The sequence below is a fragment of the Nipponia nippon genome, unplaced genomic scaffold (genome assembly GCF_047370975.1).
Source record: "Nipponia nippon isolate SJK-2023a ecotype South Korea unplaced genomic scaffold, ASM4737097v1 scaffold_5, whole genome shotgun sequence".
Taxonomy (NCBI): domain Eukaryota; kingdom Metazoa; phylum Chordata; class Aves; order Pelecaniformes; family Threskiornithidae; genus Nipponia; species Nipponia nippon.
In genome coordinates, this window is record NW_028262369.1 from 48,668,884 (window position 1) to 48,679,402 (window position 10,519).

The 10,519-nt window shown below is 55.3% G+C and overlaps 1 protein-coding gene and 1 long non-coding RNA gene across 5 annotated transcripts; one reads left to right on the plus strand and one right to left on the minus strand.

Moving 5' to 3' along the window:
* Positions 1 to 721: 721 nt before the first annotated feature.
* On the minus strand, positions 722 to 10,461 carry PRDX6 (peroxiredoxin 6). Its single transcript, XM_087733908.1, has 5 exons — positions 10,303 to 10,461; positions 8,427 to 8,583; positions 3,657 to 3,803; positions 2,911 to 3,057; positions 722 to 1,439 (listed from the first exon to the last, which is right to left on the minus strand). Exons 1-5 carry the CDS (start codon positions 10,392 to 10,394, stop codon positions 1,308 to 1,310), a joined length of 675 nt encoding a protein of 224 aa, XP_087590034.1. The 5' UTR covers positions 10,395 to 10,461; the 3' UTR covers positions 722 to 1,307.
* LOC148052182 (uncharacterized) lies at positions 3,064 to 8,417 on the plus strand. 4 transcript variants are annotated; one of them, XR_015699129.1, is made up of 5 exons: positions 3,064 to 3,648; positions 4,052 to 4,110; positions 5,296 to 5,597; positions 5,715 to 5,892; positions 6,929 to 8,417. It is a non-coding gene; the product is annotated as an uncharacterized LOC148052182 (long non-coding RNA). The 4 variants fall into 4 exon arrangements; XR_015699130.1 differs by having other exon boundaries at positions 4,052 to 5,601; XR_015699128.1 differs by having other exon boundaries at positions 4,052 to 5,597.
* Positions 10,462 to 10,519: the final 58 nt, after the last annotated feature.

Sequence of the window (10,519 nt, forward strand, 5' to 3'; positions counted from 1 at the left end):
GTCTCTGGATGTTGTCCGAGGACCGACGGGCTGTGTCCCAGGTGGGTGCAGGTGCTGCCCCAGGATTAGGGCCAGTGGGATGCTGGAGGGGCAGCTCATTGCATCCAGTGCATTCCTTACCACAAGCATCAACCCTACTAGTCCCTGCTTGCTGTGGGGTACACTTGAGCCCTGAGCCAGCCAATTTCTTTAACAGCTGCTCATTTTGAGTGTTGCTGATTGTGCTGGGCACCGAGAGATGCTGGCAGACAGCCTATAAGCTATTCAGTAAGCGGTTTCTCTCCTAGCATTATATTAAAACATCGCTCATCTCTTGACAGATCCCCGAGGTGTAGGTGCGGGAGAGCAGGGCGGCGTTCGCACGGCTTGCATCATGCCTGCTCATGCCCTGGGAAGAGGGTAGGACCCCCCACCCAGCAGCTAACAGCAGGACAGGTGGAGGTATGTTCCCTGAGCAGACATCTCTTCCTTTCCCCCACCAAGGCTCTGCCGCAAAGCAGGGGCGGCACAACTGCCCTGGGCCCCGCTGCCTTGGCTAAGACTACGTCCCCTGAGCCAACCTGCGTTTCCAAAGTGCCTTATTTACAGAGCAAGGGCAATCTGTGCCGCCGCCACCCACCCACGAGTGTGGGCACGCATCCCAGCGGCATGGCCTAGGGAGCAAAGTAAATGGTGCAAGGTGCCATGGACGCCAGCAGAAGCAGATGAGGAATGCTGCAGGTAGTACTGAAGATCAGTTTATTTGCTCTATTCCCTCTTCCATAAAACACTGAAAACAATCAATTTCCAGCAAGAGATGAGAAAGCAGTAAGAAGTGAGAGATTTGGCTCTGCAGCTCCTCCCCTATGCACGGGACCAGACAAAGGTGTTAATGCGTTAGTGACGGCTGCTCGGAAAGGCACGCAGCAGTTTGGAGCCCCTGAAGCTCCCTGATGGGAGGCGTGTGACCCCAGCAGGACCCTCCTCCGGGGCCTGGCTGCTGACACCACGCTTCTCACCGTGCCTCTGGGAAAAGCTCGGCTGGTGCTGAACAGGAGAGACTCCACAGCGCAAGCACTGGAGCCCCCACTCGTCTGCTAACCTCTTCCTTGCGGGGCTGATTCAAGGCAAGAAAACACCCGGGTTTCAGTTTCATGTGGGGGATGAAAGGGATGGGGAGGCTTGGTTTAGTATTGCAATGCACCATCGGTGAGTGCGATGGTACGAGGCTGCTGATCGCATGGTGTCAGGGAGGCAGGAGCTGGGCACGGGGAAGGCTCCCGATGCCAAATGACCTGCAGCCCGGCGGGGCGGACAGGCAGGCACGCTCACTCCGGCTGTGGGGTGTAACGCAGGTACTTCTTGCCTGAAGGGAGGTCTTTTGTGAAGACTCCTTTGGGAAAGAGCTTCTTGGCTTCCTCGTCAGGTAAGGTGGGCACGACCATGACGCTGTCACCAGGCTGGGGAGAAAATGGGAACCGTGAGAGCAGCAGAGGAGCTGGCAGGCTTGGATGCAGGTGGCATGTCCCTGCTGGCAGGTGACACTGCCTCCCCGTGAACACTCGGCCACAGCACTCCAGGCACATCCCCTGCCGCTCTGCCTGGAGCCGGCAGTGAAGACTGAGCGGGAGCTACACCAGGAGGTGTGGGTGATGTCGAAAGGGAAAGCTGTGCTGTCTGCCAGGCCTGCCAATGGGATCCCACAGCCCAGCTCTTCCCCACAGCACTCCCACGGGGATTAACAAGAGGGGAATTTGGGCATCTCTACAATGCAGGAGGGAGCACAGCTTTCCCGAGTCTGCTCATCCATTCCTATTGCTCAGGCACCCCTGGACAGGCGGTGCTGGCTCCCCCTTGGCGTGTCAAGCCCCAGGGAAAGGCGTGCTTCCCTGGGAGGTGGGCTGGTGGGTGGGCTGGCCCTGCACCGCTGGGAGCTTACGCTGCAGGAGACAGGAGTCTTCAGAGGCAAGGCTGCCTCCACACTCTGCTTTGCCCCGGGAAGTGAAGGTGCAGTTTGTTCTATGCTCAGCACGTGGATGCTGGTGTTGAGGGGTGGAGAGGCACAGTGAAGCGCACCGATACCCCAAGTTACTCAGCCTCCAAAGGTTGTGCCTATGGGGCCTTCCTGCCCAGAGGGAGCGGGTGTTTGGGACAACACAACACTGGGACAATGCTCTGGGAGTCTGGTCCTGCCTCATAACACAGGAGTTCTCCAGGACACCCTGTAACAGCAGGAGCGTGTCCTCTGGCTCCAGACAGGCAGGCTTCCCCAGTAACAGCTATCAAAGCCAGCAGCAGGACAGGCCCAGAAGCTGAGCAGCTCTGCTGGGCTGAGGAAACACTGGCTAGCTGAAGCAGCCAGACTGTGCTGCTTGTTCTTGCTTTATCTTGGTTGCCCAAACTGTTTTTTGGGAGTTTTAAATAATGCTACTGAACAGGAATGGCCACAACTAAGCAGTTTCAACTAGTAATTTTCCATGAGGATAGGACTTGGCTGTGTACGTGCTGGGCAAAGCGGGGCCGAGCCCACGCTGGCCCTTCCTGGCTCAAAGGCAGGATAGCAGCGAGCTGGCCCAGGGAGGGGTGCCCCACACTTGCTGCTTCGCTGGCTTCGAGTGGGCTTTGGCACGCTGACACCTGGTAATGCCCGCCCTTATGACAGCCAAAGGCAGGACCTGCCTTGGCCCAAAGCTCAAGTACTGATAGCCAGAAGGGCCAAGCCCAGTATTTGCTGGCACCAGGGACTGAGGGCAGGGAAGGGAGGTTCCTGACTCCAGACTGCAACAGCCCTGGGGCCTGGGCTGGGATCTAACTCAAATCCCAGGACCTCAGCAGCTTTCCCCGCCCTGTGGGTCTCCCTCCAAGGGAGGCTGGTTGATGTCTCAATGCACGTTTTCAGTGCCCGGCTGTGAGCTTTGCTCCGCTCCTCACCTTCCAGTCCACAGGGGTAGCGACCTTCTTGTACGCCGTCAGCTGCAGGGAGTCCACCACTCTCAGGATCTCATCAAAGTTTCTCCCAGTGGTGGCTGGGTACAGGATAGAGAGTTTCAGCTTCTTATCCGGGCCAAAAACAAACACCTGAGCACAGGGAAACAGGGTCAGGGGCTGGGCAGATGTTTGTCCAACTGCCCTGCTACATCTCCTCAGCCCTGCTGCTCCTCCCTTTCCTGGGAGGTGCCCTGCTTCATTGCAGGTGTTGGGACAGGGGAGATGCCACGGTGGGGATCTCCTAGAGCAACAAGTGATGCCCAGGCACAGAGAACACTCTGTTTGCTCCGGGAGCTCCTGTTTCCAATTCCAGCTTATTTTGCTACTTGAAATGTTTCCTTCCCTTGACCTGTGTCCTTCTAATACAAGCACGGGAGAGAAGATGGAAAGTCCAGCAGATCAAGCGCTTTTGTCCCCTCTGTGTTAGGACAGGCACAACCAGGATGAACTGGCGGCAACAGCAAGATGGAGCTGTTGCCAGCAGGCTAGTGCTGCGCCAGCTTCTTCCTGCAGCACAACCCATGGATCTAGCCCAAGGAAGTCAACCTAGCTCCTGAAGATGGTCACGTCCAGCCAGGTAAGCTGCCCCAGTCTTCAAGCCCAGCCCCATGGACACAGGGCAGGACGGCAGGCAACGCCTACTGCTGAGAAGGCTGCTGTGCAGCGGTGCTCCAGGGCCAGGTACTCACCACGCGAGCAGTCAGGGGCATGCCGTCCTTGTCCCGCTCATCTGGGTCCAGCATGCCCAACTTGACAGCGAGCTCCCGGTTTGCATCAGCAATGATGGGGAAGGGGAGTTTCTCCTCGGGTTGTTCCCCGTTGTATGCGTTGATGTCCTGCAGAGACAAAACCATCGGCATGCTCATGCTCCCTGTTGTGGGTACCAACATGGGAGACAGGGGCCAGGCAGGGAGACCTCCATGCAGGCTTTATGTGTGTGGGGCAAGCTCCTGCAGAGGGGCCATGCAGAAACATGTTCAGCAGCTGCTCTACAGGAGCTTGTCACTTGCTTGGCCCCAAGGTCTCAGGCTGGGACAGCACAGCCAGGGGCTTATGGCCTTCCATGAAGTTTCTCTGCTTCCAGAAACCAGGTGACAAGCCAGAAACCTGCGTGCCAGGCCGGACTCTGCCTTGTTCTTAGAGGTTAGTTGTTAGGCTGTCTATGCTCACACCCTGTCGCTCACCTGTGGAACTGCCCGTGGACCAGCTGCTTTGCCCAGGCAGTGGGTATGGAGAAATAGGGAAGTCCTGCCTGTGCTGGTGACGCAGGGAGATTTACCCACCTTTCCCTGAGAACAGAGGTGCCCCTCTTCCAACCCTCTCCCAGCAAGTGATCTAGCACTACTGACAGATGTGTTGGTGTTGCATGTGAACTGCAGTGTGCTCTTCAGGAACAGTTTCTCTAGTGGCAGAGCAAACCAGCAACTCTACAGCTAACAAAGGTCAAGTGTCAAACACTGCACAGGTCTTGTGCGAGGGACCAGCTCCATTCAGCAAGTCGCTCCTAGCTTACTTAACTACAGGCTCTTGAAAACAGAGTGAAAGTCTGAGTGCAGGTGCTGGGACACTGCATGCTCCTTTCTGAACCACGGCTGGGACAGAAGAGAAAACCATCCCCTTCCACAGCTGCGCAGGCTCTCCCTTGCAACCATGGTTTATGAGGCTGCTCCCTGTGCTAGTCCAAACTTGAACTGCTTCACAGGGAAACTGTATTTTGAGCGTCCCCAAATCTGGTCTGGACTTGGCCAAAGCATTCAAGTTATCCTTGTAGTTTGCGGTACCACATGCATGGGTCACGCTGAGCCACAGCAGGGCTGGGAGGACCCTGCTCAAGGCAGCAGAAGCAGAACAGCTGCCAGCATTAAAGCAAGTTTAATCCAAGGTTTCTGCCCCAGAACAGAGCTGTCTGTTCCTTCCATCCTCTTTACACTACAAGGGGACAAAACCGACTCCGGTGCTGATGCAAGCCTCCCGCGCACCACTGTGGTGCGTTATCAGCTGAGCTGATAACTGGAATGTACGAGTCTCTCCACCTTCCCCGGGCTTTGAACGCAGGGGAACAGGCTGGGTCCTGCTCAGAGGGAACTCGGGGAGGGCAGGGTTGGAAATGCTGCCCCTTGGCACTGCCCACTGCTGCTCAGAGCATGCCACAGGCAGCAAGAGCAGGCAGGCCCTGCACCACTCCTCAGCCCTCCTAGGCTGATGGTGGTGACATAAGGGGCTGTAACCCTGCCCCGGCTGCTCAGGATGCTGCAAGCAGGTCAAGTGGTGCACACCTGGCAAGATGTTTCCTTTCCAGCTTTCCTCTTTGCTTGTTTTCTCCCCAAGGAGAAAGCACCGAGTCAGCCCTGCACTAAGAAAAGGAGCTGTTTATCTCAGCTTGGTTGTGGTCAGGCCTGCCTTGGAAGGAAGGAATCAGTTCTGTTCTCCTGTAGACCTGCCTTGCCAAAGCAGAGCTGGAGAGGCCAGCCCAGGCGAAATGCTTCTGAATGCCCCACAGAGTCACAGGAGGCTGTAGATGAAGGTCAGACAGTGATGCCTCCCCCCCGCTTCAGAGTGGGGGCTGGAGGATGAAGAGAGCTTCTGAGAAGCAACATCCAAATCCTGTGGACTGTAACTCGTTCCAAAATGCACGTAATTTCATGACCTGGGGATCTCTGTACAAAACAGCCTCACAAACCCCACCCTATTTTGCAATAAGACACCCAAGACTCATTCACTTCCCTATGAACTATTTTTCTTTCCAGAGTCCCCGCTGAAACCAGACATCACTGGAGTGATTTATTCACCTCTGACTCACCAAGGCGAAGGCATCAGTGGCCAAAGAGAGCACTGAAACCTCCTCTGACATGCACAGCACATGCCAGTCAACCCTGCTTAAGGAGCTCATGCAACCCTTGGAGAAGCAGTGCGCAGTCTGGGGAGGTAGGAGAGTGGGATCAATCCCTGGCTGAGCTTGTTCTGAGTCCTGGAGCAAGCCTCTGGGTCTTGGCTAGGGATGGCTAAGAACAGCAGTGACATCTTTGGCTGGGAAAGCAGAGCTGAGCAAAGTGACATGAAAATTAGTGGCTATACTCTGGTCCCACCTTTCCAAGTCCCATCTGCCCACTGAAATTTAGCAGCAAAGCAAGCAGAAGTTTCTTTGCTGTTTCATGCAGTGTTTCAGTTATCCCTCCTGCCCACTTGCTTCCTCACAGGCTGTCCTCCACATAAAAACAGCTTCATCCTCTCGCTACTGCTAGGAGCTTCATCCAAAGAGAAAGCATAGGTATGTAAAGGAACATTGCACAGAGAGGTCTGCCTGCCCAATGTTTTGCTCACTCCTAGGACTTCTCTCTAAGTTAAGATTTAGCAAAGGAAATTGCAGTTGCTAGATCCCAATCTAGCATTTAATGCAGACTGCTTTTGTCTAGACAAGGCAGCTTCTCCTGAGGCTTGGTATCTCTGTTAAGCTCTTTTTCCCCATGGCTGGGCAGGAGAACCTTTGGGGCACCGCCCCTGGTCTCAGACTTCTGGCAGGCCTTAACACTTGCCTTCCCAGCTCAGCTCTTTGGCTCTCCACGTTATCTGAAGTTCTTTTCTGCTTTGTCAAGGACAAAGAAAAAGGATCATATGCATGGGCGAGGTCTAAGAGCAGAGCAATTGCATTCCTGTCCTCTCTTACGCCCTCCACAATGCACGCATGTTGTGTTCGTTGCTCCTCCATGCTCCCCGCACTGCTCACGGTGTCGCAGCCTGACACGTCCTCCTGTTCCCAGGCTAAAGAGCCCCAGTTCCTCTGCACTGAAGCAAACCTGCAGGAAGCTTTGTTTCCCCTCTGCTCCTTTTCTTGTTCCCCTGTAGTCTGCAAGATGAGTGATTTCAAATACAGGCTGCATGGAATGCTCCAGTCTGTTATGGATTTCTCCTCATCAATTGAATCTTCTGCTCTGGAGGACTTTCACGGTTTTCTTTTTGACAGGTGCTGAGCTGACACTTCCAAACCACTGTCTCTGAGGCCTCTCCCAGACTGACAGAAAGCTCACCATGGCTTGGACCGCTGCCCTCTGCCTTTCTCCACACTTGTTCTGGAAGGTTTTCCCAACCTGCTACTCTACCTCCCATCAGTCAGTGTCGAGAGGCTGTTCTGCAACTTCTCCTGGTTTTACCTGAGGTTGCACTGAATAATTACACAGCATCAGCAAAATCAGATCGTGGTTCATCTCTTTTCCACATCATCCGAGTATGCTGAACCCACACATCCCTGCAGACCCTCAAGGGAGCTCACCACTTCCCTCCCTTGACGCAACCTCTGTGTTATTCCTCCTGTCTCCCTGCAGAAAAGAGCCTGCCCTTCACAAAGCTGATGTCTTTGAAAAGCATCTTGGAAATTCGAGGACTTTGTAGATGTCGGCAATACCATATAGTTCTTCAAAGGGCTCTAAGCCAACCAGGAGATGAGACTGCCTTACAAAAGCAACACCCAAACTTTCCATTATACTTAATGGAATGTTATCTGCTAATTTGACCAGTGGTTTCAGCCACTTTGACCAGCACAGAAGCCTCATTAACTGGTGTGGGATTTGTGTGCTGTTTTTCCCAGGCCCTTCTGAGGCTTGGTGGGACATCGGCCATGCACCACTCAGGTACGAAGGTCAGTTTAAGCAATAAGGCAATTAGGTAATTTCTAAAGCCAGTCAGACATTAAACAATGCTTGCGTGTGGAAATTTCTCACTTCCAATTTTAAGAGCAAAGAAAGAGGCAGGTAATTCACCCAGGGATTTTTACACTCTGGACATATCTGTCTGAAATGCTTATTTTACACCCCTACCACCTATGACCCCTGAGTCATACTCCCTGGCGGCACACCATTGCTGAGGCTGCATTTGAAGTTTTTCATTAGTTCCTTTTATGTTCCTTCAGCAAGCTATTTTGTGACCATCTTTTTTTATACTCCCTTATGATGGTTTTATATTTAACATGCTCCTATTTGTGGTTTTATGTTTAACATGCCCCTGTTTGTTTTCTGTTTTCTTTTCCCTGCCTGGGCATGAATTGCACCCTTTGAAGACTGCCTGTTCACTTCTGATGCCTCCTTTCCTTTCCTGTTTTATTACAGAAGTTTTTGAGGGTTTGCGGATAGGTTGCTTTCCTCTGAGCTTTTGGCACCACCTTCACATACATTTTACCCTTTCAGGAACTGCTGGGAGAGCAGTAATACTGTTTTCCTCTTGTTTCAAAGTGTCAGTGCATAGAGGACTTTGTGGAGTGCTCCACAAATATGGAGCAGACCTTCCCGTTCCTGCTCTGCATTTTAGCACCTTGTATCCTACACGCTTTGGGATTCAAATATCTTACAATGTTATCCTCAGCAGATACGTAGTTCCAAGCCTGTGCTCTGTTCTGTGCGGGCTTTCCCTCTGGCTTTCAAAGCAAGGCAGCAGCGCAAGCTCCCCTTGCGCCTCCCCACGCCCCGTACCTTGCTCCAGGAGAGGTGGTCTGGGACGCTGTCAATGGAGAGCGCAATCATCTTCACGTTGCGCTTGCTGAACTCGGACGCCAGCTTCGCCGCCCGGCCAAGCTCTGTGGTGCAGACGGGCGTGAAGTCCCTCGGATGGGAGAAGAGGATGCCCCATCTGAAAGATGAGAGCAGGAGATGGCATTAGGGAGAGATGTCATTCTGGTCTGTACTGCAGATGAAAAGCTGCACAGATTGCACTGCACGGACACTAGTGCGGAAACAGCTCGTCTCTCTGCTAAGTGGAAATCCTGTCCTGGGAACTCTTCCTTCCTTGTCACTAGAAGGCTTCATGAGATGAGCCCCTTTCATCATGCTCTGAGAAACTCCCTGCTCCTTGTTCCCCCTCTCCCTCCAGGATCCCCCAGGAGATGCTGGAATAGCCCACCGTTCCTGACATGGAGGTGGACACCATGTGATGTGAGGAAGTTTGGGGGAGCCACGTGCACACTCTGTACCCCAGAGACCACGTGTGCGAGGGCACGTAGATGCCAACCTGCCGGCCACGTTATTGCAGAGATCGTTACTGATTTACAAGGCCATTCACTATCCCGTATACCTCATCGACCACGGCGCGGAGGAACACCCATGTATATCATGCAACTTAAAAGAATGAGATAGGACCAAACCTTAATGCAACCGCTGCCGTGAGCTGCTGAACGTACTTCATGAAAAAAAAAAGAATTAATCAACTAATGGGGGAGGCCAGAAGTTAACATCGGCTCCAGTTACAACAATACTGCCACTTCGCTTTTGCCCACTGCTGCCCATCAGTGCATTCTGCAGTCTTTAGAGCAGGCAAATACAAGTCGCCCCACTTCACAGGTAAGGCAACTGGTGCGCAGGGAAAGTCAGCCATGCAGCCCAGCAGCAAGATGGGCAAAGCAGCTCCCAGCTCTCAGGGTTTTCCAGCGGCTAACGCAAAGCCACCCCCAGCACTTAAAATTCCCTACCAAGGACTTGTCGCACCATTTCTCAGCTCAACGCTCACAGGGCTTACTGCACCGCTCTTCGCCTGGTCCCCAGCACTCTGCAAATACAGCCACCTGCCACCGCAGCTGGGGAAAGTCCTGTCTCAGAGATTTGGGAACAGAGCTGGAGGGATCGAGTGAGGCACCCCGCAGCTCTGCCAGCGCCGTGCGAGTGCCGCAGCCCAGCATGAAGTTACGGGACAGCGACGCGGCCACGGATGCTACAAGCCTCTTTATACAATAAGTAGACTACTTGAATAAAAAGGCAGCAGGCGACCAAGTAGAAGCTGGCCAAGAAAGCTCCCACGTGGGTGACCAGGCTGGAACAGCCGGTTTTCAGAAGCCCCGCAGCCTATTTTCTCGCTAAGAGGCCTCCTTTTTCCCCGTCTGCCCAGGCTCACAACGCTGACAGGAGCGGACCCAGGCGCGGATTCCCGCCCGCCCAGCGCTGCCGGCAGCGAGTCGGTGCGCGGCAACGGAGCAACCGCCTTCGCGGGGAAACGGCGCCGGCGGGCGGGCGGCCTCACCCCGGAGCAGAGCCCTCCGGCCCCGCGGGGTTACAGGCCCCCGCGGGCCCGGCTGACCGGCGGGGGAGGCGGGTGACGGACGAGCGGACCTCTGGGACGGGCCTGCACCCAGCGCCGCCCCGCCCGGCTGGGCGCTGCCCTTCCCCGGGCCCCGCCGTTCTTCAGGGCGCCTCTTCCCTCTCCTCGCGGGCTCGGCTCGCCCCTCGCCGTGCGGGAGGGGACGGGGCAAGATGGCGCTCCCCCCCGCTGCTTCCCCAGGCACCGCCGGCGCCCAGCCCGGGGTACGGAGCTCCCCCCCCGCCCCATCCCGCTCCCGCTGCTCCCCCTCCCGGTGCTCACGAGTCTCCCAGGAAGTCGTGGAAGCGGATGCGGCCCTGCGTGGTCTCCGCCTCGAAGTTAGGCGCCTCGTCACCCAGCAGCAGGCCCGGCATGGCGGCGGCAGCGACGACGACGGCGGCGGCGGCTCCGCTCACTACCGGGGCTGCCCGCGCCTCTGCGCATGCGCGGGGCCACGCCCCCTCCCCCCGGCGGCGGGGCCCGGCAGGCTGTCAGGTGA